The sequence below is a fragment of the Atractosteus spatula genome (assembly GCF_055471065.1).
Source record: "Atractosteus spatula isolate fAtrSpa1 chromosome 24 unlocalized genomic scaffold, fAtrSpa1.hap1 SUPER_24_unloc_1, whole genome shotgun sequence".
NCBI classification, from domain to species: domain Eukaryota; kingdom Metazoa; phylum Chordata; class Actinopteri; order Semionotiformes; family Lepisosteidae; genus Atractosteus; species Atractosteus spatula.
The window spans coordinates 187,192-214,760 of NW_028296641.1; the positions used below are offsets into that span (position 1 = coordinate 187,192).

Genomic DNA, 27,569 nt, shown 5'->3' on the forward strand with positions numbered 1-27,569 from the left:
GAGATCAGATCAGATCAGATCAGACTTTGTTAATCCGGAAGTGAAGTTGAGATCCCTCCCAGTGCGTTGCTGTACGAGGCCTGGAGCAGTGACAGAGCTGCTGCAGGCTCCTGAGACACAGCGAGGAATCAGAGTCCAGTTCACCTGACATTCGACAGCCAATGTGATTCTAGAGAGCAGAGTAGTAACACGTCAGAGACGATCGGCTGCAGTCCGGCCCCGAGCTCATCTTGTTGATTCAGTGCCCTGATGGCATTCCAAAAATAGCTTTTAGGTGAGGTTGTGACTTTTTCATTTTTGTCTTTCTTTTTGCCGGAGCGATGAGTCTCTTGTGACCCAGCCCGTGTGGTGTTCTGCCCTGCTGACAAGATTGAAAACGGCTCACAGCTTCTTCACGGGTCCGAGGTGTCCAGTCCTGGAGGGCCAGTGTGTCCAGAGATGATAGAATCAGCTCTTGAACTCAGAAATGTGAAGCTAAATTATGTTATTTACCAACATCTTGAACTGATTTTTATCGCCTAAACACACACCAGTATAGTTTGTTATATTATACCGTTATAATATAGTATAATATAGTTTGTAATATAACACTATACTGGAAAAAGGCACCGTCCTTCAGATGAGACGTAAAACCGAGGTCCTGACTCTCTGTGGTCATTAAAAATCCCAGGGTGTTTCTCAAAAAGAGTACAGGTGTTACCCCAGTGTCCTGGCCATATTCCCCCCTGGCCTTGACCCATCATGGCCTCCTAATAACCTCCCTCTCTGAACTGGCTCCATCACTCTGCTCTCCTCCCCACTGAGAGCTGGGGTGTGGGGAGCGGACTGGCGCATCGTCCAGGTGGGGGTGGAGGGGATCCCCATGACCTGTAAAGAGCTCTGAGTGGAGGGTCCAGAAAAGCGGTATATAAGTGTGAGCAATTATTATTATTATTATTATTATTGTTGTTGTTGTTATTATAGTAGAGAGCACAGATCGAGATCCGGGATCCGGAGCGTCCCGGTGCGTTTGTATCGGCTCCGCTCCGAGCTCCGGCTCCGGGTCTTGCGGAAGTGTCCGTGCTCGGCAGCTCGGGAGCGCGCTCGGCTCGGGGGCTCGGGGGCTCGGGAGCGCGCTCGGCGCCCGCCTGGGCTGGGTGTGTGTTTAAAAAGATTTAGCAACACATGCGACCGAGAGGCGGAGGCGAGGCTGTGAAATAGGAACTCAGACTCGCCCGGAGAGCTCAGAGTCGCACACACAGACCGAGAACACGGCCGACAGAGAACTCGGGGAAGGTAAACCAGCTTTTTCTGCTGCAAAAAAAATAAAGTTTTGGAAATCGCGCATCTTTAGTCACGGGGTCTGACAGCGCTGCTGCTGCTGCCGCTGTTGTTGGGTTTGATCCCGGGGGGTTCGGCTCAGAAACTTCTTGGGGCCACCGCGCAGGGAACTTGGGGTAATCCGATCGAGCTCCTCTGAGCCAAAACAGGGAGGGAGAAGGGGGGTCGGCGTGGGTGTCTCGGCAGGGCGGCAGCTTCACAAGAGGGCAGATAGAGGAAAGACCGCAGCTTCCGCGTCGAGCCCCGCTGAGCGCCGACTCGTCACAACCATCAGTTCGCGTGGCGTGACCGTGGCAGCTTGGGGGTGCCGCGCGGGTCGGGGGCTCGACTCTGGAAGCGTGCCCGAGTCGTGGCGTGTCGTGCAAACGCACTGTGGCGCAGCGAGTCGTTGTTAACGCGCACAGCCGCGAAGCTGCGGAGCTCGCTCTCTCTTCCTCTTCCTCTGCAGGAGCGGTTTGTCGTTGAGCGCCGGAGCCGATCGCTGGATACCCTGTCATGGGGTATTTCTCGCGCTCCTGGGGGGGGCATTTTGAAACGAGCAGAGACGCTGGCGAGTTCTAAGCACGAGGGGAGTGTGGGTGTGAGAGGGGAGGGGGGTGTGTGGGGGGGCCGGGAGTTCACTGTTTCTCCGTGCGGGATACTGCAGTATCCCAGTGGGAAGGGTGTTTCAGACAGCGGCCTGACAGTGTGTCTGTGCATCAGCGTGTGTGACTGCTGTCTCAGGTCTGCTGGAGTCTGGGACACTCAGAGAGAGACTGTGTGTGTCAGTGTGTCAGTGTGTGAGAGTTGTCTCAGGTCTGCTGGAGTCTGGGACACTCAGAGAGAGACTGTGTGTGTCAGTGTGTCAGTGTGTGAGAGTTGTCTCAGGTCTGCTGGAGTCTGGGACAGTCGGAGAGAGACAGTGTGTGTGTCAGCGTGTGACTGTTGTCTCAGGTCTGCTGGAGTCTGGGACAGTCGGAGAGAGACAGTGTGTGTGTCAGTGTGTTACTGTTGTCTCAGGTGCTGTTGCAGGAGCAGACTGGGATTTGGAGAGAGAGAGACCCCACACAGGGCTGCACACCAGTGTGTTAGAAACAGCTCGCCCACACTGCCTGTCCCAGAGCATCACCGAGCCAACAGCTGGAGCTCTGGGGCAGCGAGCAGAATATTCACTGAACGGACTCCTGCTGGCCCTTCCTCTCTGAGCACTGGTGCATCCTCCTCCTCCTCCTCCTCTCCCCCAGGGTGTGTTAATTACAGCCTGCTCAGCGCTCAGCCCCGCATCGGCGCTGCAACCCGATCCAGGAATTGTGCTGTTTCCAGCGCGCTGCGGGCCCTGGGGTGGAGTGGAGTCAGCTCGATTGCTGTGGCCTCTGCCTCTCTGCTCCAGGGTCCCGGGTTTGTGTTTTGCCTGGGGGGGACTGTCTGGGTGGAGTTTGCATGTTCTCCCAGGGTGGGGCGGGAGTGTAGCCGGTCCTGGGTGGGTGAGGGCAGGGAGCTGGAGGGTCGTAGCAGGAGTAGCAGGAGTTTCCTCCCCCATCTCCCCCGCCTCTCTCGATGGGAGTTTCCCAAACCCAGGCTTTCCCCAAGGATCCACAAGCACGGGCCTGTCCCGGCGCGGCGCCCCACCCAGCTGGGGAGGGCACGGGACTTCGGGATCAGCCTGAGGGGACTGGAGACAGAGCCGCCCAAACCTGTTCCTCAGGCCCGTTCCAGCCCGGCAGCGGGCACGAGGGTCTGACCCCGGGGTCTCCAGCTCCGGCTGTCCCGCCACGAGGCTGTGCTGCCTGGGACCCGGGTGGGAGGGGCTCCCCTCAGCGCAGTAGAGCCCAGTGAGGTCGGGGTAAAAGCACAGTACAGCGCAGTAGAGCCCAGTGAGATCAGGGTAAAGGCACAGTACAGTACAGTAGAGCCCAGTGAGGTCAGGGTAAAAGCACAGTACAGCACAGTAGAGCCCAGTGAGATCAGGGTAAAAGCACAGTACAGCACAGTAGAGCCCAGTGAGATCGGGGTAAAAGCACAGTACAGCGCAGTAGAGCCCAGTGAGATCAGGGTAAAAGCACAGTCCAGTGCACTAGAGCCCAGTGAGATCAGGGTAAAAGCACAGTACAGCGCAGTAGAGCCCAGTGAGATCAGGGTAAAAGCACAGTACAGCGCAGTGAGATCAGGGTAAAAGCACAGTACAGCGCAGTAGAGCCCAGTGAGATCAGGGTAAAAGCACAGGACAGTGCAATAGAGCCCAGTGAGATCAGGGTAAAAGCACAGTACAGCACAGTAGAGCCCAGTGAGATCAGGGTAAAAGCACAGGACAGTGCAATAGAGCCCGTGAGATCAGGGTAAAAGCACAGTACAGCGCAGTAGAGCCCAGTGAGATCAGGGTAAAAGCACAGTACAGTGCAGTAGAGCCCAGTGAGATCAGGGTAAAAGCACAGGACAGTGAGATCAGGAGAGTTGGTGCAGAGTGAGAGTGCAGTTAGTATGTAGATTTGTACCGGTTTCGGGGCGTGAAGCTGTTTGCACTGTGAGAAATTCTGTTGCACAGCAATGTGTGGCCGCTGTGTGAGCAGGGGAGAGAGGAATTCACAGGGCAGTGAGTTTGTTTGAGTGTGTCAGAGCATGCGTTCTGAGGGAGAGATCACAGGGGAGTGCCTCTGGGTGTGCGTGTCAGTGTGCCTGTGTGTCAGTTACAGGGGAGTGTGTGTGTGTGTCTGTGTCAGCTACAGGAGAGCATGTCAGTGTGTGTGTGTCAGCTACAGGAGAGTGTGTGTGTGTCAGCTACAGGAGAGCGTGTCATAGTGTGTGTCAGCTACAGGAGAGCGTGTGTGTGTCAGCTACAGGAGAGCGTGTCAGTGTCTGTGTCAGCTACAGGAGAGTGTGTCTGTGTCAGCTACAGGAGAGTGTCAGTGTGTGTGTCAGCTACAGGAGAGTGTGTCAGTGTGTGTGTCAGCTACAGGAGAGTGTGTCTGTGTGTGTGTCAGCTACAGGAGAGCGTGTCAGTGTGTGTGTCAGCTACAGGAGAGCGTGTGTGTGTCGGCTACAGGAGAGCATGTCAGTGTGTGTGTCAGCTACAGGAGAGTGTGTGTGTCAGCTACAGGAGAGCGTGTCTGTGTGTGTGTGTCAGCTACAGGAGAGCGTGTCAGTGTGTGTGTCAGCTACAGGAGAGTGTGCCTGGGTGTGGCTGGGTTCAGACCTACCCCCAGGGGCAGAGAGATTTGTTTTTTTTTAGGCCATGTGCAGCAGGAGCACTAATATATCCCAGCTGCCCTCTGTCGGCTGCTGAAGTTTTTCTAGCGTCAGAAACTGCGGCGCTGCAGGGTTCCAGCGCGTCATCTCTCGTCACCGGTACGGGACACAGGAACACAGGGACACAGGACAGGTCCCAGACAAGAGCAGACTGGCCTAGAGTAGCTGATTGATCCCAGAATCTCCTGCAGCCATTTCCTGAGAGAAACCAGAGTATAACCTGTGACAACAGGGCTGGGCAGCCTGTTCCCCACTCCCACCACCCTCTGTGTAAAGAAGAGCCTCCTGTTGTTGGTTTGCAGTGCTTCTCCTTGAGCCCTCTGGGTGGTGCTTCACGCTTGATTTTGATGCTCGCTGGGCTGGCTCTGTTGATGCCCCTGAGGATTTTGAACACTTACTGTATTATAATAATAATAATAATAATAATAATAATAATAATAGTTTATTAATCGTCATAGTTTCTATTTATAAAGCACCTTTCCAAATCCAAGAATGCTGTACATAGTGATAAAAATACAATAAATAAAAATCAATAAAATAAAACAAGAACATACCAGACAAAACTGTAAGCCAAGCGGACAGGAGCCAGGAGCCAGGAGCCAGGAAAAGGCTGTTTCAGCTGCAGCTTTAGAAACAGTCAGAAGTGTCGCAGGACAGATCCCTGCTGCCCGACGACAGAGCCCCTCTGATGGGACACGATGGAGCTGTCGTCTCAGGTGCATTTCTCAGAAACTCGCTCTGCCCCCAAGAGGCACCGTTTCTCTCTCACACACACACACACACACACACACAACACACACACAGCACCACATAAACATTACATGAACAATAAACATAACATTACATAGGAGGCATCAGCCAGACGTGCTCATTACACGCCACTCCTGCAAGAATCCACACGGGTGACACAACACCTTCGTGGCCTGCGTGTTTGCACATAGCCACTAGTGGGAAAATTATTTTATTCCACGTTATTTCTAGATTTCTTTTGTTCTGTCTCACCATGCATGCAAGCATGCAAGCCCCTGGTTTCTTAAGGGGTTCATGTTGTGTGACTTGTGTCTTTACCTGCCTGCAAAGCGAATTTCCTGTCTGGGACAATGCTAGGGGGTCAGTACTGCTGTGTTAGGAAGACCAAAGAGGTTCAGTCCTCTCGGCCTGTCGGTAAAGGCCGTCCCGCTGTATAGACCGTACTGGTCTGTAGAGCTGCGCCTGTAGCGTCCTGTGCGTGTGTAATACGGCAGGGGTGTAATGACAAGGGGTCGCCACTAGGTGCCGCCAATGTGCGGTTCGAAAGCTGGGCTGTAGTTCCCCTATTGCAGGTGATCGTGAAACGGCGCAATGTGAGGGGGTTTTGTCGTTTGCAGGGGACGGGGGTCAGGTGGCATTCCAGGTCCCTCGCGGTGTAACACATGCTTTATTTTGTCGCACGCCGCTGTTTGACCTGGTCCTCATCGGCGGTGTTGCCCATGGTAACCTGTAACCTGTAACTGGCACTCTGAACCCTCGTGGGTGTGTTTCTCTTCTCTTTCCAGCAGGGGATGCTGTTCTGGCCGCATCTGCACCCTCCTCCTCCTCCTCCTCCTCCTCCCTTCTGATTGGGCCGCGCTGTCCCAGTGCTGTTCTGTGATTGGCCACTGCTGCTCCGCTGTCGGGCTCTGATTGGTTGCTACTGTCTCCTTGCTGTGCCTCTGCCGGTGTTGGGCTGGTCTCTACTGGTCCTGCGTCACGCTGTAATTTCTCCCTCCGGCCATCGCCGTGTTCTGTTGCAGTCGTCTGCCGTCTGACTGAGACTCTTACTGATCTGCTATTGGCTCCCTCTTCTGCCTGGTTCCTCGTGATTGGCTTTGACCTTTCCCCGCCCTGCTTTGTGATTGGCTCTCCCCAGCTCTGTCTGCGATCTGATTGGCTCCATTTTGGCCCTTTGGGTTCTACAGTTGGCACAAGAGGTTGTCTGCGATTGGCTCCCTCTGTCCCTGCCTGCTGTCTGATTGGTTCATTCCGGCCTTGCCTGCTGTCTGATTGGTCCCCGGTGCGCTAGTGGGCGGACATGGCGGTGGTGGAGCAGGTGTTTGCCTCGGGCATGGCCGCGTGCCTGCGAAGCCAGTGGGACCGGGAGGAGGGTCTGGGTCAGCACCACCAGGCTGTCAAGTACCTGGGCCAGGACTACGAGACGCTCCGGAACCACTGCCTGCAGAACCGGACCCTGTTCAAAGATGACGCGTTCCCCGCCGAGCCGTCCTCGCTGGGCTTCAAGGAGCTGGGGCCCCGGTCCGGCAAGACGCAGGGCGTCCAGTGGCTGAGGCCCGGGGTGAGACTCTGACAGCTGGACAGAGTGTTTCTCCACTTCATCCAGCGAGTCTGTACCCCAGGGGTGTCTGTACCCCAGTGTGTCCAGTAAGAGTCTGTACCCCAGCATGTCTGTACCCCAGCGTGTCCAGTAAGAGTCTGTACCCCAGCGTGTCTGTACCCCAGCGAGTCTGTACCCCAGCGTGTCCAGTAAGAGTCTGTACCCCAGCGTGTCTGTACCCCAGCATGTCTGTACCCCAGTGTGTCCAGTAAGAGTCTGTACCCCAGCGAGTCTGTACCCCAGCGAGTCTGTACCCCAGCGTGTCCAGTAAGAGTCTGTACCCCAGCGTGTCTGTACCCCAGCATGTCTGTACCCCAGTGTGTCCAGTAAGAGTCTGTACCCCAGCGTGTTCAGTAAAAGTCTACCCCAGCGTGTCTGTACAGTGCGTCTGTACCCCAGTGTGTCTGTACAGCGTGTCTGTACATTGTCTGTACCCCAGTGTGTCTGTAAAGCGTGTCTGCACAGCGCGTCTGTACCCCAGCGTGTTTGTACAGTGTGTCCAGTAGGAGTGTATCTGTCCTCTGAGGGCAGTGGACTGCAGAGTCCAGTTAATCGTCCTTCCTCCTCTCTCTGTAGGAGATCTGCTCGAACCCGCAGTTCATTGTGGACGGAGCCACGCGTACCGACATCTGTCAGGGAGCTCTGGGTGAGCTGCAGTGGGCAGTGGGACTTTTCCGTCATCGCCATCTCTCTCTCTCGCTCTTTCTATCTCTCTGACACGCAGACGTGCCTTCATCTCTCTCCTTACCCCTCTCAGCCCTCCTCTCTCTCCTTTCTCTCACTGCTCTCCCTCTCTCATCCTGGGGTGTCCCTGGGGCTGTGTTGTGCTGGGGTGTGTGTCTCTGGGGTGTGTGTCTCTGGGGTGTCCCTGGGGCTGTGTTGTGCTGGGGTGTGTGTCTCTGGGGTGTCCCTGGGGCTGTGTTGTGCTGGGGTGTGTGTCTCTGGGGTGTCCCTGGGGCTGCGTTGTGCTGGGGTGTGTGTCTCTGGGGTGTCCCTGGGGCTGTGTTGTGCTGGGGTGTGTGTCTCTGGGGTGTCCCTGGGGCTGTGTTGTGCTGGGGTGTGTGTCTCTGGGGTGTCCCTGGGGCTGCGTTGTGCTGGGGTGTGTGTCTCTGGGTCATAGTGCGCTGTGTGTGCCCTGTTGACACTGGGGACTGGGGTTGATGTGCCAGTACGCCAGGTTCATGCACGCACTCTCACTGGCTTGCCCTGGCCATTTTTGGGGGCTATGTGTCCTCTTTCCTTGCCTCTCTCGGGGTCTCGCCCTCTCCCCAGCCTCCCGTCACGGCTGCCCCCTCTGTACAGCTGCACGTGCGAGGCCGACCCCTGACCCCCTCCTGACCCTGTGACCTCCTGCCTCCTAGGCGACTGCTGGCTGCTGGCGGCGATCGCTTCTCTGACTCTGAACGATACAGTGCTCCATCGGGTGGTGCCCCACGGGCAGAGCTTCCACAGCCAGTACGCCGGCATCTTTCACTTCCAGGTACAAAACTGCGACCCTCCTCCTGCTGCCCCAGCTGCCAGCGCTGCACCTACCCCTCCCCTCTCTCCCAGTGCCCCAGGGGCGTCGTATCTGCCCCAGCTGTTGCGCCTGTCCGCTCTGTGACTTCCCAGCTACCCGAGCAGGACTATATTTACACGCGGTATTTATAGAGGACCGTCGCACATCACAGACACCCCGCTGTCCCATGATCCTCTTCACCCTCCGCCGCCCCTTCCCTTATTAATACCACAGAGGTACTGATTTTCACACCCGGCTGGGCCAGTGGTTCTGGTCCGGTGGTTCGGGTCCGGTTCCGTTAGACCAGCAGGACAGCTGGTCCGGTGGTTCAGGTCCGGTCTTGTTAGACCAGCAGGACAGCTGGTCCGGTGATTCAGGTCCGGTCTTGTTAGATCAGGAGGACAGCAGGTCTGGTGGTTCAGGTCTGGTCCTGTTGGACCGGCAGGACAGCTGGTCCGGTCTTGTTAGATCAGGAGGACAGCAGGTCTGGTGGTTCAGGTCTGGTCCTGTTGGACCGGCAGGACAGCTGGTCCGGTCTTGTTAGACCAGGAGGACGATTGGTCCAGTGGTTCAGGTCCGGTCCTGTTGGACCGGGAGGACAGTGGTTAGTTCACAGTCTCCTGCTTGTTTCTTCACTGCCCTGTCAGCTGGAATCCCTCCTGTGGGCTCGCCTGTCGCGGGGGGGGGGGTGATGAGACATGAGTCGCTCTCGGCCCCGTGCGAGCCCAGCCCTTCAGCCAACCGCTAATCATAACCCCGAGCAGCTGAAAACCAGGCCTGCGGTGTCTCGTGACAGATCAGACATGCGTTAGACATGCCTGGCCTGGAGCACGAGCCTCACAGGTCACCAGCTCTGTGCCGCGGCCCGGCTGGCTGTCATATCCGCAGAACCGCTCCAGGGCTGGGTGGTGCCGGTGTGTTGTTTCACGCGGGCTGTTTGCTGGCTGCCGCAGCCCCACAGTGGGCACAGCTCCCAGCTTTCAGCGCCGCTCCGCACAGGAAGATACGGGCCTGCAATGCAGACAGATCTGTCCATCTCTCTCTCTCTGAGACGTGAGGATGGCCAGCTGTCCCTGTGTGCTTTGCATGGCCTGACCTCTGGTGGCCACATGCTGTAACTGCACCCAGGGGACGAGCCCAGACTCCACTGTCTTGCGTGTGAGAAGTGGGATTATAAAGCACACCAATCCCCATGTCCCTGAAGGGAAGGAGCCTGTAACTACTCTTAGGGAGGTACTGTAAGGAAACTGCTATTGTTATCCTGCAGTTTGTCACTGAACTTTTCCAGGCACACACCTCCTCTTCTACTCTTTGTGTACAGAATCCTAAATACCCTGTGCTGCTCCCTGTTCCTCCTCTTCCTCTTGTTGATCATGAAGAGCAGTGTCTGTATTTGGTTTTCTCAGGAGATTGGAGCATTTCGGTGGAATCCAGGATGCTGCGCTCCTGCCTTCTGTAGAAATCTCTTCGCAAAGTCCTTCAGCATGCGCTGTGCAGGGGGGAGCGCACGTGTTTGCTGTCCAATCGTATTGGTTTCTGGGCTGCAGGCGGGAGAGCGGCCATGTTTGTAGTCCTGGGGGGCAGGGGGCCTTGTAGTCCTGTAACGCGCGGTGTTTGTCCGTGTGCTCTTGCCGTAGTTCTGGCAGTTCGGCGAGTGGGTGGACGTGGTGGTCGATGACCGGCTGCCGGCACGAGACGGGAAACTGCTGTTCGTGCACTCAGCCGAGGGGAACGAGTTCTGGAGCGCCCTGCTGGAGAAGGCCTACGCCAAGTGAGCAGGGAGCAGGGGCAGGGGTACAGGGAGGAGGAGGGAGAGGGGCAGGTATAGGGTTAGGGAAGGGGCAGTCATACAGGGAGGGGCAGCAGAAGGAGATCAGAGGGGCAGTTATAGAGGGAGGGGCAGCAGCAGGAGATCGGGGGGGGCAGTTATACAGGGAGGGGTGGCAGCAGGAGATCGGGGGGGCAGTTATACAGGGAGGGGTGGCAGCAGGAGATCGGGGGGGCAGTTATACAGGGAGGGGTGGCAGCAGGAGATCGGGGAGGGGCAGTTATAGGGTTAGGGAAAGGGCAGTTATACAGGGAGGGGTGGCAGCAGGAGATCAGAGGGGCAGTTATACAGGGAGGGGCAGCAGCAGGAGATCAGAGGGGCAGTTATACAGGGAGGGGCAGCAGCAGGAGATCGGGGAGGGCAGTTATACAGGGAGGGGTGGCAGCAGGAGATCGGGGAGGGGCAGTTATAGGGTTAGGGAAAGGGCAGTTATACAGGGAGGGGCGGCAGCAGGAGATCAGGGAGGGCAGTTATAGGGTTAGGGAGGGGGCAGGGGGAGTAGCTGCACACTGGCCTGACCTGCCCCCCCCCCCAGGGTGAACGGCTGCTACGAGGCCCTGTCCGGGGGCAGCACCTCAGAGGGGTTCGAGGACTTCACGGGCGGCGTGACGGAGATGTACGAGCTGAGGAAGCCGCCCTCCAACCTCTTCACCATCATCTCCAAGGCCGTGGAGCGGGGCTCCCTGCTGGGCTGCTCCATCGACGTGAGTGGGGGCAGAGGCTGCAGTGACAGCTGCTCGGGGGGTGCGGGGGTGCGGGGGTGCAGGGGGACCCCTCTGCCTGCAGCTGCGTCGGCAGGTTTCCCTGGTAAGAGTCGGCGCCACGCGGGGCTCCGGACCCGGCTCGCGGATGTCTCTCTGGAGAGACGGGACAGAGGATATTGAAGTGAAAAACACTTTTACCCTCCTTTCCTGAGAGAGGCCTCTTGTCTGTGTGCGCCCTTGTGGGTAATGAGTAGCTGATCGATCGTCAATTTCTTCAGATCGATCATTGTTTCTTGGGAGGAGCCGGGGCATCGGCTAACAACAACAGGGCTTGATCCCCCCCTCCCACCTCCCCTTAGTGTAAAGAGACGCCTCCTGCTCTTGGTTTTTAAATGCGCCTGTCTGTAATTACACGGTTACCGGTCCGCGGGAGTAATCGCCTAAGCTATTTGTAGGGTCGTTGTCGCGGGAACGTTCGCCCTGCGTTGCCGGGAGACCGTAACCGTGCCGCCGTGTTTTCCCTGTCGCCAGATCACCAGCAACCTGGACATGGAGGCCGTGACCTTTAAGAAGCTGGTGAAGGGCCACGCCTACTCCGTGACGGGCGTGGAGGAGGTGAGGGCTCGGCCAATCAGCTTACACTTCCTGTGTAAGCCACACCCCTTCCTCTTTCTCCCTCTCTCTTTCCTCCTGTGCCTCACTGTCTCCATAACCAGCAGCACACTGAGCCAAGTCAGGTTGTAAACGAGAGCCAGGGGCCGATGGATCCCGGTTTCATGTGCAGCTGATTCTTGAGAGAAACCAAGGTATCGGCTTCAACAGCAGGGCTGGGCCACTTGTTCCATTCTCCCACCACCCTCGGTGTCCAGTAGCTCGTGCCCTCTGGTTTGTGTCCCACTGCTCATTCTGAAGTCCTCCCAGGCTTGATTACCGGGATCGGGGGCTCCTGTCCGACAGCAAGGAGACTGGGGTCTCTAGGCCTGGTCTGGGGGCTGCTCTGGGCCGGTGTCCTGTCCTCTGGGGTGTCCTCTCTCTGGAATGGGAACCCCCTCACTCATCTGCTCTCCCACTCTCCTGTCCGGTACCGTCCCGCAGGTGGCGTGCAGGGGCCTGCCCACCAAGCTGGTCCGGATCCGGAACCCCTGGGGAGAGGTGGAGTGGACCGGAGCCTGGAGTGACAAGTGAGGGAGGGGAGGAGGGGGGAGTGGAAGAGGGGGGAGATTGGGAGAGGGGGAAGAAGGGAGAATGGGGAAGAGGGGGGTGACTGAGGCAGCAGTGGGGGGGTGGGGGGGCCGTGCAGCCTTGCAGCGCTTGGGTCAGAGCCTTCTGTGGGGAGTTTGCGTGCTGTCCCTGGGCCCTTGTGGGTTTTCTCTGATAGCGGACGGGCGGACGGAGGGAGGAGAGAACGAGAGGAGTGGGGACGGGGGGCGGGGCCGCAGCGGAGGCTGGGCGGGGCGTGTCGGACGAAGGGGGCGGGGTCACAGCGGAGGCTGGGCGGGGCGTGTCGGTCGAAGGGGGCGGGGCCGTGCCTGCTGGGGTTAACGAGCGCTCTCCTCCCGCAGCGCCGCGGAGTGGAAAGGCGTGGACCCGTCCGTCAGGAGCCGTCTGCAGAACCGGAGCGAGGACGGGGAGTTCTGGTCAGTCCGCCGGCCCGTCGGGCTCCGCCTGCCCGCTAGAGTCTGTCTGTCTGTCTGCTGGTCACTCACCCCCCCCTCCTCCTCCTCCTCCTCTCCGCAGGATGTCGTTCTCAGACTTCCTGCGGGAGTTCAGCCGGCTGGAGATCTGCAACCTGACGCCGGACACGCTGCAGTGCTCCCGCGTGCGGAAGTGGAACACCACGCTGTATGGGAGCAGCTGGAGGAGGGGCAGCACCGCGGGGGGCTGCAGGAACTTCCCAGGTACAGCGGGGAGAGGAGGCACAGGCTGGAGAGGGGAGGGAGAGACTGCAGGGAGGGGAGGCACAGACTGGAGAGGGAAGAGAGACTGGAGAGAGGAGAGGGACTGCAGGGAGGGGAGGCACAGACTGGAGAGGGGAGGGAGAATGTGGGGAGGGGAGGCACAGACTGGAGAGAGGAGGGAGACTGTGGGGAGGGGAGGCACAGACTGGAGAGGGGAGAGAGACTGCAGGGAGAGGAGACGCACACAGGAGAGAGGAGGGACAGACTGGAGAGAGAAGGAAAAGACAGAGAGAGAGACAACACAGACTGGAGACAGGAGAGAGACTGAAGGGAGAGGAGGCACAGACAGGAGAGAGAGAGGAGGGCCACAGGGAAAGTGGGGGCGAATTTACCCCAACATTAACCCCCGTGTCCCCCTCTCCTCCTCAGCAACCTTCTGGATCAACCCCCAGTTCAAGGTGGCCCTGAAGCACCCCGACACCGACTCAGACGAGTCGGGGTGCAGCTTCCTGGTGGCGCTGATGCAGAAGGATCGCCGCCGGCAGCGCAAGGAGGGAGCGGACATGGAGACCATCGGATTCGCCATCTACGACGTGAGCGGCGGGGGCGGGGCTCGGGGGCGGGGCAGGCACCGACGTGTGCATGGCGATGGGGAGTGCCCTCAGCCAAGGTGGGAGGGGTCACATTGCCCGAGCCTTATATGGTGTGAAGGGGGTGGGGTTAAGACAGGGGGGTGGTAGAGGGAGGGGCCCAGCTGCAGATTGGCTGCAGATGGCATGGGCGGGGCCAGGCGGAGGAGTGGAACGTAGCCTCTGATGGTCAGAGAGGGAGACTGGCTAGGAAGTTGTCCAGCTGGGGAGCCGGCGGTAGGTTTTAATACTGACACCCTTCTCTCGTCTGTCTCTCTCTCTCTCGCAGGTGCCTGATGAGGTATGTCCATCATCGCCGAGCGACACTCTCCGAGAGAGCTGTCTGTCTCTCCGCTGCCCCGTTGGTCAGTAACGCGCCCGCCGTGTGCGGCGGAGAGCGACCGTCCAGCAGCAGTGTCCACTCTGGCGTACGGCGCGGCACAGTACCGTGGGTGGTCACCTCCCATGTCCTCTCTCTCTGTCTATCCCAGTACAAGGGTCAGTCAGGAGTGCACCTGAAGAGGGACTTCTTCCTCACCCACGGGTCGCGGGCCCGGTCCGAGCTCTTCATCAACCTGCGGGAGGTCAGCTCGCGGTTCTGCCTGCCGGCCGGCGAGTACATCATCGTCCCGTCCACCTTCGAGCCCAACAAGGAGGCCGACTTCGTGCTCAGAGTCTTCTCTGAGAAGCCTGCCGACCACGAGTGAGTGAGGGAGGGACTGAGGGGACTGTCCACTGCAGCCCTGGGGTCAGGGGACTGAGGGGACTGTCCACTGCAGCCCTGGGGTCAGGGGACTGAGGGGACTGTCCACTGCAGCCCTGGGGTCAGGGGACTGAGGGGACTGTCCACTGCAGCCCTGGGGTCAGGGGTCAGAGGGGACTGTCTACTGCAGCCCTGGGGTCAGGGGAGAGAGGGGACTGTCCACTGCAGCCCTGGGGTCAAGGGAGAGAGGGGACTGTCCACTGCAGCCCTGGGGTCAGGGGTCAGAGGGGACAGTTGAGGGGGGAGTGCAGCAGGAGTAACCATGACTCTCTCCACAGGGAGCTGGATGATGAGATCTCAGCTGACCTGCCTGCAGAGGTAAGACAGACACCTGGACACGCCCACTGACGCCCCCTCAAAAAACACGCCCACTGCCCCCCCCCCAAGACACACGCACTGACACCCCCCAAAAAGACACGCCCACTGACGGCCCCCAAAAGACACGCCCACTGACACTGCCCCCCACCAAAAGACACGCCCACTGACGGCCCCAAAGTCATGCCCATCAACTGCCTGATCAACACTAACTAGTGACCAGCTGTGGTCAGACAGAGGGGGGTTTGCACTGACCTGCACATGCGTGTGTCTGCGTGTTCACAGGTCGCCCTGAAGGAGAGCCAGATCGACGAGGGGTTCAAGAGTCTGTTCAGGCAGCTGGCCGGAGCGGTGAGCACACGCACACGCACACGGGGGGTGGGGTGGGGGTGGAGAGTCGGGGGGGCGAGCCGAGTTCCTCGCTTGCTCACTTGTGCGTCTGTGTTCCCAGGATATGGAGATCAGTGTGACGGAGCTGCAGACGATCCTGAACAGGATCATCGCGAAGCGTGAGTCCGGAGAGCGGGAATGGAGGTGGGAGGGAGGGGGGGGGATGGAGGGGCTAGAGACGTGGCTCCATCCTGACCGACCACGGAGATGAGCCGGATGAGTGTTTGGGCCTGCTCCAGTTTGTGCCTGGTGCTGTGCTTTTTTGTGTCTCCCTCCTCGCTGATCCCTCGCTCTCCGGCTCTCTCTCCCTCCCAGACAAGGACCTGAAGACGGACGGGTTTGGGAAGGAGGCATGCCGCAGTATGATCAACCTCATGGATGTATCCTTCGTCCCCCGGTGCTGGCCCGCGCTGCTCTGTGAGGCTGATCGCTGACGAGCCCAGCTTCGTGGGTCTCTGCTCCTCTGCTCCACTGCTCCTGCTGCGGAACCTGCCGCCGGTCTCCGTGTGTGTGCGTCTCCGTGAGTGTGCGTCTCCGTGAGTGTGCGGCTGTCTGCTCCTGACCCGTCTCTCTGCCCTGGACATCGAAGGAGGTCAAATGTACAGAGCCGGGAATCTACCTGTGTCCACCTGTCACCCCTCAATCTCCCTCTCTGTCCCCATTATCCCTGGGTCTTTGTGTCCCATCTCTCTCTCTCTCTCTGTGTCTCTCTGTCCCTGTCTCTCTCTCTCTGTCGCTGTCCCTGTCTCTGTGTCTCTCTATCGCTGTCCCTGTCTCTCTCTCTCTCTGTGTGTCTCTATCCCTGTCTCTGTGTCTCTCTGTCGCTGTCCTTGACTCAGCTGTGCTCAGAAAGATGGAAATGGAAAGCTGGGCCTGACAGAGTTCCATGTGCTGTGGGAGAAGATCAAGCACTACCTGGTGAGTGAAGACTGGACAGGAAACGTGGCCAGGTCGTGGGGTCGCAGTCCATCATTGTCTATCGCTGACCCCTGCCCTGCCTCTCTCTCTCTCAGACCATCTTCAGGAAGTTTGACCTGGACAAGTCCGGCACCATGAACTCCTACGAGATGCGCTTGGCACTAGAGGCTACAGGTACAGACTCCTTCTCTACCGTATTCCCTTGTTCTCTCTGTTCCTGACTCTCTCTCTCTCAGTTCCCTCTCTCCCTCTCAATTCAATTCAGTTCAATTCAAGGTGCTTTACCAGCATGACCGATGGGTACAATCAGTGTTGCCAAAGCAAATAAAAATAATAAAATTAACATGGAACAAAACATAAAATAAAAGTAAAATAAAATCTACAGACATATTACAGACATTTACAACAAAGACATATCATACTGTAAACATATTGAGCATTATTGAGAGACAGGCTTACTGTCTGTTCCTCAGGCTGGGACAGGAGATCACACACTGTATTATTATTATTGAGAGACAGGCTCACTGTCTGTTCCTCAGGCTGGGACAGGAGATCACACACTGTATTATTATTATTGAGAGACAGGCTTACTGTCTGTTCCTCAGGCTGGGACAGGAGATCACACACTGTATTATTATTATTGAGAGACAGGCTCACTGTCTGTTCCTCAGGCTGGTTCAGGAGATCACACACTGTATTATTATTATTGAGAGACAGGCTTACTGTCTGTTCCTCAGGCTGGGACAGGAGCTCACACACTGTATTATTATTATCGAGAGACAGGCTCACTGTCTGTTCCTCAGGCTGGGACAGGAGCTCACACACTGTATTATTATTATTGAGAGACGGGCTCACTGTCTCTCAATAATAATAATATTAATATTATTATTATTATTGAGAGACAGGCTCACTGTCTGTTCCTCAGGCTGGGACAGGAGGTCACATACCTCTCTCTCTCTGTTCCTGCCTCTCTCTCAGTTCCCTCATTTCTTCTCTCTCTCTGTTCCTGACTCTCCCTCTCTCTCTGTCTCCCAGGGTTCAAGCTGAACAACCGCCTCTTCCAGCTCATTATCCTGCGCTATACGGAGCCCGACCTGGCTGTGGACTTTGACAACTTCGTCAGCTGCCTGATCCGACTGGAGACCATGTTCAGTGAGTCCTGGTGGGGTTGGGGGGGAGACACGGCGCCCACCTGTGGCGAGGCAGCAGGGTGGTGCTCGGAGCGCTCTGAAAGTTTCCTTGGATCTGGGAGCGAGCTGCGTGCTGATTGGCTGTCTCTGCCTCTTGTCCGTGCACAGAAACCTTCAAGACCCTGGACACGGACGCCGATGGGGTCATCTCGCTGAACTTCGTCCAGGTACGGTATGCCCCCTGCCCCCGTCCTGACCCTCCTCCCCGTTGCCCCGTCTCACGCGGTGTCTCTCTCTCTCTGCAGTGGATCAGCTTCACCATGTTCGCCTAGACCGAGGCCCACCGCTGCTCGACCCCTGACCCCCGACCCCGCGACCCGACCTCTTCACCTCTGACCTTTCTCGGAACGTGCCTTTTTTTTTTGGGTGGTGGGACTCCAACGCACTTTTTGTATCCTCTCTCTCCTCCACGCCCACTTGGATCGTACATCTCTGCCGCTACTTCCTGTCTCCAGCCAAGCCTCAATCACAAGTCCGGGCCAGGCTCTTGGGTAATTAGGTCCTAAATCCGACTGGTTCCCTTATTAGCTCAACTCCTGACACGCACGGGTCTGATCCACTCCAGGTTGTGCTGAGTTCTCGGCTGAACCAGCCGGTAGCAGCTTGTGGACAAGGTCTCTGCTGCGGGCAGCACCTGGAGTGGATCACACAGGCTGCTGTGCAATAGTAGGGGCCTGACAGCGTTCTGAAACCTGGAGCGGATCAGGGTGCGGATCCTCTCTCCGAGCACGGAGGGCTCGATTGATAGCAATATAAAACACGGAGTGGGTCAGGGTGCTATGCAATGACTTTCTGATGTCACACAAGGTCGGCCTTGTATTTCTAGCAGCTAGTTTACAAATCGACCGAGCACTGTGTCTGTACTTCCTGCACTGTCTTCACCGCGCTGGGCCTGCCATGCTCCCCGATTCCTGTTTCTGAACGACACAGAAGTCCAGGGGTTAACCCCAGCATCTTCTGTGATTGTTTCCACCTGATCTGTCACCGGAGCCCCTAATTGCCTTAATCGATGTGCTTAATTGGGCCTTAATTGTCCTCCAGAGCGTTCCGTGATGCCTGCGTCTCCTGAGATGAGACGTGTGAGTGAGTCAGCCAGTCAGGGCGAGAGCTGGTTCGGACAGGCAGGCCTGAGTGATAAACACACACACGCACACACGCACCCACACACACACACACTGAGAAAGAGGGCCACAGCTTCCCTTGACCAGCGCTACAGCTGCACTGTATCCAGAGTTCGGAATGCCAAAGAGAATGCCTTTCTGCAACGTTATTTTATAAAGTAGGGATCTTCTGTGGGGTTAACTCCTGTGTTTTTGTTGTTGATCTAGTCTTCTGCCTTTTTTTATTTTTAATGGAGAAAATAAATTTGTTTTAAACTTCATAATGTTTTTCGGCATTTTATTCAGCCAAATTAAATGTCATAATCTAGACCCTGACAGTCTCTCTCCCTGACCTGTCTGGCTGTCTGAATCTGTCTCTCTGACCTGTATGGCTCTCTCTCCCTGGCCTGTCTGGCTGTCTGGCTCTCTCTCTCTGTCCTGTCTGGCTATCTGACTCTGACCTGTCTGGCTCTCTCTCTCTCTCTCTGACCTGTCTCTCTCTCTCTGACCTGTCTGGCTCTCTCTCTCTGTCCTGTCTGGCTGTCTGACTCTGACCTGTCTGACTCTCTCTCTCTCTCTCTCTCTCTCTCTCTCTCTCTCTCTCTGACCTGTCTCTCTCTCTCTGACCTGTCTGGCTGTCTGACTCTGACCTGTCTGGCTCTCTCTCCCTGACCTGTCTGGCTGTCTGACTCTGACCTGTCTGGCTCTCTCATTCTCTCTCTCTGACCTGTCTCTCTCTCTCTGACCTGTCTGGCTCTCTCTCTCTCTCTCTCTCTCTCTCTCTGACCTGTCTCTCTCTCTCTGACCTGTCTGGCTGTCTGACTCTGACCTGTCTGGCTCTCTCTCCCTGACCTGTCTGGCTGTCTGACTCTGACCTGTCTGGCTCTCTCTCTCTCTCTCTGACCTGTCTCTCTCTCTCTGACCTGTCTGGCTCTCTCTCTCTGTCCTGTCTGGCTGTCTGACTCTGACCTGTCTGACTCTCTCTCTCTCTCTCTCTCTGACCTGTCTCTCTCTCTCTGACCTGTCTGGCTGTCTGACTCTGACCTGTCTGGCTCTCTCTCCCTGACCTGTCTGGCTGTCTGACTCTGACCTGTCTGGCTCTCTCATTCTCTCTCTCTGACCTGTCTCTCTCTCTCTGACCTGTCTGTCTCTCTCTCTCTCTCTCTCTCTCTGACCTGTCTTTCTCTCTCTGACCTGTCTGGCTCTCTCTCTCTCTCTCTGACCTGTCTCTCTCTCTCTCTGACCTGTCTGGCTCTCTCTCTCTGTCCTGTCTGGCTGTCTGACTCTGACCTGTCTGGCTCTCTCTCTCTCTCTGACCTGTCTCTCTCTCTCTCTGTCCTGTCTCTCTCTCTCTCTGTCCTGTCTGGCTGTCTGACTCTGACCTGTCTGGCTCTCTCTCTCTCTCTGACCTGTCTACAGATGTCTGGATCAGTGTAATCACATTCCAACAGATTCCCTGCACGTTTACAGATATCAGGACAGTGGCCAGCGCAGTAAGAGTTTGGAGGAGCTGTGTTAATTATTGCAGTGCCGGTTGCCCAGCTCGTTAGCGCAATCTGGAGACGGGTCTGACAGGCGTCAGTGTGACGGTACTGTCAGCAGCATGAAACACCGTTCAATCTCCCGGCCACAGGCGTGATGTCGCGGCCCTGAACTACCCCTACTGCCTCTGTCTTCCTCTCCTTCTGTTCTTCTCCCTTTCTCCCTGTCTCTTTCCCTCTCTCTCCCGGTCTCTGTCCCAGTCCTTGCTCCCTGTCTCTCTCTCCCTCTCTCTCCCTCCCTGTCTCCCTCCCTCTCTCTGTCCCAGTCCTTGCTCCCTGTCTCACTCCCTCTCCCTCCCTCCCTGTCCCCCTCCCTGTCTCTGTCCCAGTCCTTTGCCCTACTGGCCCACAGACAATCATTACCAGGCTGGCTCTCAGGTACGTGACTGGGAGAGCAGGGTGCTGGCTCGCTGGACCTCACTGGGAATTGGCACAGCTCCCGACGAAGCTGTCCACCAGAAACGACGCTGGCTTCCTCCTCGTGAGCTCATCGCAGTGTGCCACGCCCACGCCGGCGCCCGACGTTAATGGGGCGTGTCGCCTTAACGAGGCTGACGAGCCACTGTTTAACTGCGCTGTCTGCGAGAGGACTGTAAATCCTGCTGCGTCACGGGCGCTTGGAAGAGAGTCAAAGATCCGTTAGGGAGAGCTATTGATGTGCGCTCTTAAAGCTGAGGAGTAAGAATCATTTTCTTATTGTTTCAGAACCCCTGGGGTCCAGACTCTTACTGGACACCCAGTACACACACCCCTGGGGTCCAGACTCTTACTGGACACGCTGTACAGACACCCCTAGGATCCAGACTCTTACTGGACACGCTGTACAGACACCCCTGGGGTCCGGACTCTTACTGGACACGCTGTACAGGCACCCCTGGGGTACAGGCTCTTACTGGACACGCTGTACAGACACCCCTGGGGTACAGACTCTTACTGGACACTCTGTACAGACACCCCTGGGGTACGGACTCTTACTGGACACTCTGTTCAGACACCCCTGGGGTACAGACTCTTACTGGACACTCTGTACAGACACCCCTGGGGTACGGACTCTTACTGGACACTCTGTTCAGACACCCCTGGGGTACAGACTCTTACTGGACACTCTGTACAGACACCCCTGGGGTATGGACTCCTACTGGACACACTGTACAGACACCCCTGGGGTACAGACTCTTACTGGACACGCTGTACAGACACCCCTGGGGTACGGACTCCTACTGGACACCCTGTGTAACAGGGATGCTCTGTCTCGCCCGGACAGTGATGAGCGAGGTCGGCTCCCTGCGGCCTGCGTCTTGCTCTGGGACTCTGCTGTGAAGGGGGCAGTGGAGCTGGAGAGCTCTCCTACTGGAGCACAGTGACTGGGGAAAAGGGGAATCGCAGTTAGAGATTCTCCTGGACTTTGGAATCTTGTCATGAGGAGAAGGGTCAATTGTTCTTGGCCTCCTCCTTCGTAGGAGACTGGTGAGGGACTCTCTCTTCCAGTGCCTCAGCTCTAACCACTAGCCCACACTGCCTCCCTCCACCACTTTGCCTGTAAGAACAACAATAATAATAACACTTCCTCACACTTCTGTAGCTCTCTTCTGGACACCCCACTCAGAGCTCTGTACAGGTCATGGGGATCCCCTCCACCCCAACCTGGATGAGGCGCCAGTCCGCTCCCCACACCCCAGCTCTCAGTGGGGAGGAGAGCAGAGGGATGGAGCCAGTTCAGAGAGGGGGGTTATTAGGAGGCCATGAGGGGTAAAGGCCAGGGGGGAATATGGCCAGGAAACTGGGGGATACACCCCTACTCTTTTCGAGAGACACCCTGGGGTTTTTAATGAGCACAGAGAGTCAGGACCTCGGTTTGACGTCTCTTGTCCTCGTGCACTGTAAGCCTCCCCTGTCTCTATGGCTCCTGCTCCTGGCTTATTGTTTTACTTCAGTGTTTTATACACTACGTTGCCCATTAATCCCCCCCCCCCCTGCATGCATACCTCCCTCTCGCTTATAGTGAACCCAGAGAACAGTAACCAGTCCCGCAGGATTATAGGAGTTTATGTAACCTGCTAGAAACACAGAGCAGAATAGAAGCCTCTCGCTCGCTGGACACTGCAGACTGACCGCACACAGCCTGCGGCTCGCTGGACACTGCAGACTGACCGCACACAGCCTGCGGCTCGCTGGACACTGAAGACTGACCGCACACAGTCTGCGGCTCGCTGGACACTGCAGACTGACCGCACACAGCCTGCTCGCTGGACACTGAAGACTGACCGCACACAGCCTGCGGCTCGCTGGACACTGCAGACTGACCGCACACAGCCTGCGGCTTGCTGGACACTGAAGACTGACCGCACACAGTCTGCGGCTCGCTGGACACTGCAGACTGACCGCACACAGCCTGCTCGCTGGACACTGAAGACTGACCGCACACAGTCTGCGGCTCGCTGGACACTGCAGACTGACCGCACACAGCCTGCGGCTCGCTGGACACTGCAGACTGACCGCACACAGCCTGCTCGCTGGACACTGAAGACTGACCACACACAGCCTGCGGCTCGCTGGACACTGCAGACTGACCGCACACAGCCTGCTCGCTGGTCACTGAAGACTGACCGCACACAGCCTGCTCGCTGGACACTGCAGACTGACCGCACACAGCCTGCTCGCTGGACACAGGGGTTTCTGGCCCCGAACATCGAGGTCAGTCCAGGTGCGTGGTCCACAGTCAGCTGTGCCCATCACCGCTGTCCACAGCTGTGTCCGCTAGTCGTCTGGTGGGGGGGGTGAAGGCTGGGGGGCGCTCTTCCCGGGTTTTTTCCGTCTTGTTTCCTGCTCCCGGGAGCTCCGCGCGCACATGGCCTTCGCGGACGTGCTGGAGCAGGTGGGCACGGGCCGGTTCCAGGTGCTGCACGTGGTGCTGCTGTCCGCGCCCATGCTGCTGGCGGCCAGCCACAACCTGCTGCAGAACTTCGTGGCCGCCGTGCCCGCCCACCACTGCCGCGCCCCCGCCAACCTGTCGCGCCTGCCGCTGGACGCCCAGGGCCGGCCGGCGCCCTGCCACAGGTTCGCCCGGCCGCAGTGGAACAGCAGCAGGAACGGCTCGGACCCGGGGCTGGAGGCGTGCCGGGACGGTTGGGTGTACGACCTCTCGGAGATGAGCTCCACCGTGATCACTGAGGTACAGCACCCGCCCCCCTCCCCTCTCCTCTCTCTCCCCCCGTCTCCTCACCCTCTCTCCCCTCCCCCCGTCTCCTCACCCTCTCTCCCATCTCCTCTCTCTCCCCCGTCTCCTCACCCTCTCTCCCCTCTCCTCTCTCTCCCTCCGTCTCCTCTCCCTCTCTCCCCTCTCCTCTCTCTCCCCCCCTCCCCTCTCCTCTCTCCCCTCTCCTCTCTCTCTCTCCGTCTCCTCTCCCTCTCTCCCCTCTCCTCTCTCTCCCCCCCTCCCCTCTCCTCTCTCTCCCCCCGTCTCCTCTCCCTCTCTCCCATCTCCTCTCTCTCCCCCCGTCTCCTCTCCCTCTCTCCCCTCTCCTCTCTCTCCCCCCGTCTCCTCTCCCTCTCTCCCATCTCCTCTCTCTCCTCATCTCTCCCATCTCCTCTCTCCCCCCTCTCTGACCATCCCTCTCTCCTCTCTCTCCTCCTCAGTGGGACCTCGTGTGTGACCTGCGCTCTCTGAAGCAGATGGGTCAAACCATCTACATGGGGGGGGTGCTGGTGGGCGCTGGTGTCTTTGGGGGCCTGTCAGACAGGTGAGTCCCGGTGCACACAGACACACCACTCATGGCTCTAGGACTGTACCATCCCAATCCCCCCTTCTTCCCCCAGGCTGAATCAGCGCCTGGAAACTATGTGTAAGTGCAGTTGAAACAGGAGGAATTTCTTTACACAAAGGGTGGTAGGAGCGTGGAACAATATAATTCACTCTCCCTTCTCTCCCTGTCTCTCACCCCTGCCCCTCCTATATCTCGGGCCCCTGCTCTCCCCCTCTCTCCCTCTCTCTTGCCCCCCCCCGCTCCTGCCCCCTCCAGGTTTGGCCGGAAGTTGCTCATGCTAGCCGCTCACCTGCTCCTGGCTGTATCCGGTACCTGTGCTGCCTTCTCCCCCACCTTCCCTGCCTTCTGTGTCTTCCGGTTCATGTGTGGAATGGCTCTGTCCGGCATTATGCTCAACACCTTCTCCCTCAGTGAGTCTCCCTGCCAGCACATCTCTCCATATCAGTACCTGTCTGTCTTCTGTAGCAGTGCCTGTCTGTCTAGATCAGTACCTGTCTGTCTGTAGCAGTGCCTGTCTGTCTCCCCCAGCTTTGGAGTGGATCCCCACGAGTGTGCGCACTTTGGTCGGCATGGGAACGGGATACTGCTACACGATTGGTCAGCTGATCCTGGCAGGCGTGGCGTACGCGATCCGTGACTGGCGCTGGCTGACCCTGGCCGTGTCGGCACCCTTCTACATCAGCTTCCTGTACTCCTGGTGAGGGCCGCCACGGGTTCGAGAGACAGTGGGCGTGTGTTAACCTCTGTGCACTCTGCATGTATTACTCTGTGTTTGTGAGCATGTATTACTCAGTGTGTGTGTTACCCTGTGTGTGACTCTGTGTGTGTTATTCTGCAGGTGGATACGGGAGTCGGCTCGCTGGCTGGTTGTGAACGGGCAGACGGACGTGGCTGTGCGGAACCTGCAGCAGGTGGCACGGATCAACGGGCGCGAGGAAGAGTGCAACAAGATCAACTCCGAGGTCTGTCAGTGTGTGCCCACCTGTCTGTCTGTGTGCCCACCTGTCAGTGTGTGCCCACCTGTCTGTCTGTGTGCCCACCTGTCGGTGTGTACCCACCTGTCTGTCTGTGTGTGTGTGTCTCTCTGCCTGCCTGTCTCCCTGACTGGAGCAGTGCTCGGTATCCATCCTTGGGCCAGTGTGTTGACTCGGTGTGTGTGTGTGAGTGTGTGAGTGTGTGTCGTTGCCTGCCTGTCTCCCTGACTGGAGCAGTGCTCGGTGTCCAGCCTCGGGCCAGTGTGTTCACTCTGTGTGTGTGTGTGGGGCAGTGTGTTGACTCGGTGTCGAACCCGTGTCTGTGCAGATGCTCCGGGCGGCGATGCAGAAGGAGATATCCTCCACCAAGAGCTCCCACACTGCGCTGGACCTGCTCAGGACTCCGGGGATGAGGAGAATGACTGCCTTTCTCAGCTGTGCCTGGTGAGGGCGCTGTCTCTCCCTCCTCTTCCCGAGCGGCAGAATGGTCCGGACCCTGGGGACCCCTCTCCCACCGAACTCTGACCTCCTGTGCTCTCAGGCCCTGCACAGGGGTGTCCAGCTTAACTGAGCGCGCTGGCAGCAGCACTGACCTTATTAGACATGATTGAAACCATTAGCATCTTACTTGATCCAATTAGCAGCTTGATCGAACCCTTTGAGATTTTCCCTTAGCAGTTGACCCAATTAGCATATTCAATTACCCCTTTTATCTTTAATTCCATTCATTGGCATCTTAATTGGACCACTTCAGCAGGCTAACGGAGTCCATCAGCCTCTCCTGCTGACGTCTCCTCCTCCCCCTCCAGGTTCTCCACCAGCTTCGCCTACTACGGCCTGTCCATGGACCTGCAGAAGTTCGGCGTCGGCATCTACCTGATCCAGGTCATCTTCGGCGCCGTGGACGTCCCCGCCAAGCTGCTCATCATGGCCACCATGAGCACGCTGGGGCGGCGCATCTCGCTGACTGGCGCGCTGACCCTCGCCGGCACCGCCGTGCTCGCCAACCTGCTGGTGCCCCACGGTCCGTCCCTGCCGCCCGTACAGGACTGGGGGTGTCGTCACCTGTGAGCCTGTGTGGGGTTTGACGCCAGGCGTGGTTCTGCGCTGGAAAGGAAGGGGGCAGTGTGGCTGGGAGGTTGCCGGTTCGAATCCCGCGGCCGGCAGAGGAATCCCACTCCGTTGGGCCCCCGAGCGAGGCCCTTCACCCCAGCTGCTCCAGGGGCGCCGTGTAAATGGCCGACCCTGAGCTCTGACCCCCAGCTTCTCTCTCCCTGTCTGTGTGTCTCACGGAGAGCGAGCTGGGGTCTGTGGAAAGACACGTTCCTGATACGAGAGATTGTAGATGACCAATCAAGTGCTCTGGTCTGATCTGATCTTGAAAGAGACATGGTGTCTGGGCTGTGGAGCATCTCCAGGGGCAGAGAAGAGAAGGGAAGCTGACAGGGGAAGGGAGAGCAGAGGGAGGGGAGAGGGAGAAGCAGGGCGGGCTCTCGGGGGGCCGGAGCTCAGGGGAGGGCAGGAGATGTGTGAGGTCGAAGCCGGCAGACGGACAGAGAGGGGGAGACGGGGGCGAGCCCGAGGTTGAGAGAAGGGGGCCGATGCGATCCCAGCTCCAGGATCCGTTGGGGTTCGATGTCGAACGGGGGTTCGGCGGTGTCCGGCCTGCCGTGTGACAGGTGTGGACAGGTGTGGACATGTGAGGACGGCGCGGTGACAGCCAGTGTCTCTGTGTGCAGATCTGCAGACCCTGAGGACCTGTCTGGCTGTGCTGGGCAAGGGCTGTCTGGCTGCCTCCTTCCAGTGCTGTTATCTGTACTCCGCAGAACTGTACCCCACTGTCATCCGGTAACACCCCCGATTCCTCACCCCGTCACCCCCCGTTCTCTCTCTCTCCTTCCAGTGCTGCTATCTGTACTCCGCAGAACTGTACCCCACTGTCATCCGGTAACACCCCCGATTCCTCACCCCGTCACCCCCCGTTCTCTCTCTCTCCTTCCAGTGCTGCTGTCTGTACTCCGCAGAACTGTACCCCACTGTCATCCGGTAACACCCCCGATTCCTCACCCCGTCACCCCCTGTTCTCTCTCTCTCCTTCCAGTGCTGTTGTCTCTATTCCGTGGAGCTGTACCCCAACTCTTCACCCTATCACCCCATCACCTCCAGTATTGCTGTCTCTACTGTGGGGAGCTGTACCCCAGTTTTTCACCCTATCACCCTCCCCCTCTCTCTAGTGCCGCTGTCTCTCCTCCAGGGGGCTGTACCCCACTATCAGGGTGGAATACGGGGTGCTGATTCTGTCTCCCTCCTGCCCCCTCTCCCCAGACAGAATGGCATGGGGTGGGTGAGCATGATGGCGCGGCTGGGGGCCATGGTCGCCCCCTTGGTGCAGCTGCTGGGGGAGTTCCAGTTCTTTTTGCCCGGCCTGATCTACGGGGGCGCCCCCGTTGTTTCGGGGATCATCGCCGCCTTCCTCCCCGAGACGCTGGCAGTCTCCCTGCCTGACACCATCCAGGAAGTGGAGGAGAGGTGAGGGGTCACGCAGGGGCGCCAGGGAGGGCTGGGACTGTACTGACGCTGTCGGGCTCCAGAGGAACCTCCTTTTCTAAAAGACTGGACCAGAACCCCCGGACCAGCTGTCCTGCTGGCCTAACCGGACCGGACCTGAGCCACCGGACCAGCTGGTCTTATAACACTGGACCTGAACCACGAGTTGTCTCCTGTCCAAGTGTACAGTCCTGCACAACTGAATTATTAATGAATATATAAGCTTCTGCTGACTTAATTACTGTTTTTAACATTTTAACATGTGTCTCTCCCTGTTCCAGAGCGCAGGGGCAGAAGACAGCGAAGGCTCCGCCCACAAAGGAGGAGCTTGTGCTGAAAGAGGTCAAGCATTCGCTGCTGAAAGAGGCCATATGAGACCACGCCCCCAATCACAAATGACCACACACCATAACTTCTATAAACACTCCCATTGGCCAGTCCTATCGCCCTATTGTCTGTATCCCATATATGCGCCTTGTCCACATGCCAGCTTATTAGATCAGTACCCAGAGTCTCAGGGTGTCGGGCTATTAATGTGTGTGTCAGCATCTCAGAGAGCTGATTCATTTTTAATTTTTTGGCTGCTAACGAGAGGAGCCTTGATCCCAGTGTGGCTCA

At 57.8% G+C, this 27,569-nt stretch overlaps 2 protein-coding genes across 2 annotated transcripts; both read left to right on the forward strand.

Annotated features, from left to right (window-relative positions):
• The first annotated feature begins 1,119 nt into the window (after nucleotides 1-1,119).
• Nucleotides 1,120-18,403, forward strand: capn1 (calpain 1). The gene is made up of 22 exons (XM_088909058.1): nucleotides 1,120-1,275; nucleotides 6,078-6,853; nucleotides 7,469-7,538; nucleotides 8,254-8,372; nucleotides 10,028-10,161; nucleotides 10,754-10,922; nucleotides 11,454-11,537; nucleotides 12,018-12,103; nucleotides 12,485-12,559; nucleotides 12,660-12,820; nucleotides 13,250-13,413; nucleotides 13,739-13,750; nucleotides 13,941-14,152; nucleotides 14,491-14,530; nucleotides 14,813-14,878; nucleotides 14,979-15,036; nucleotides 15,233-15,297; nucleotides 15,767-15,835; nucleotides 15,931-16,009; nucleotides 16,871-16,987; nucleotides 17,134-17,192; nucleotides 17,271-18,403. Exons 2-22 carry the CDS (start codon nucleotides 6,593-6,595, stop codon nucleotides 17,295-17,297), a joined length of 2,127 nt encoding a protein of 708 aa, XP_088765184.1. The 5' UTR covers nucleotides 1,120-1,275; nucleotides 6,078-6,592; the 3' UTR covers nucleotides 17,298-18,403.
• Nucleotides 18,404-22,514: 4,111 nt separating this feature from the next.
• Nucleotides 22,515-27,326, forward strand: LOC148810702 (solute carrier family 22 member 6-like). The gene is made up of 10 exons (XM_088909047.1): nucleotides 22,515-22,838; nucleotides 23,303-23,406; nucleotides 23,686-23,840; nucleotides 23,959-24,127; nucleotides 24,269-24,392; nucleotides 24,733-24,848; nucleotides 25,214-25,428; nucleotides 26,144-26,252; nucleotides 26,730-26,933; nucleotides 27,233-27,326. The coding sequence occupies exons 1-10, from the start codon at nucleotides 22,515-22,517 to the stop codon at nucleotides 27,324-27,326; spliced, it is 1,614 nt and encodes a 537-aa protein (XP_088765173.1).
• The last annotated feature ends 243 nt before the right edge of the window (nucleotides 27,327-27,569 follow it).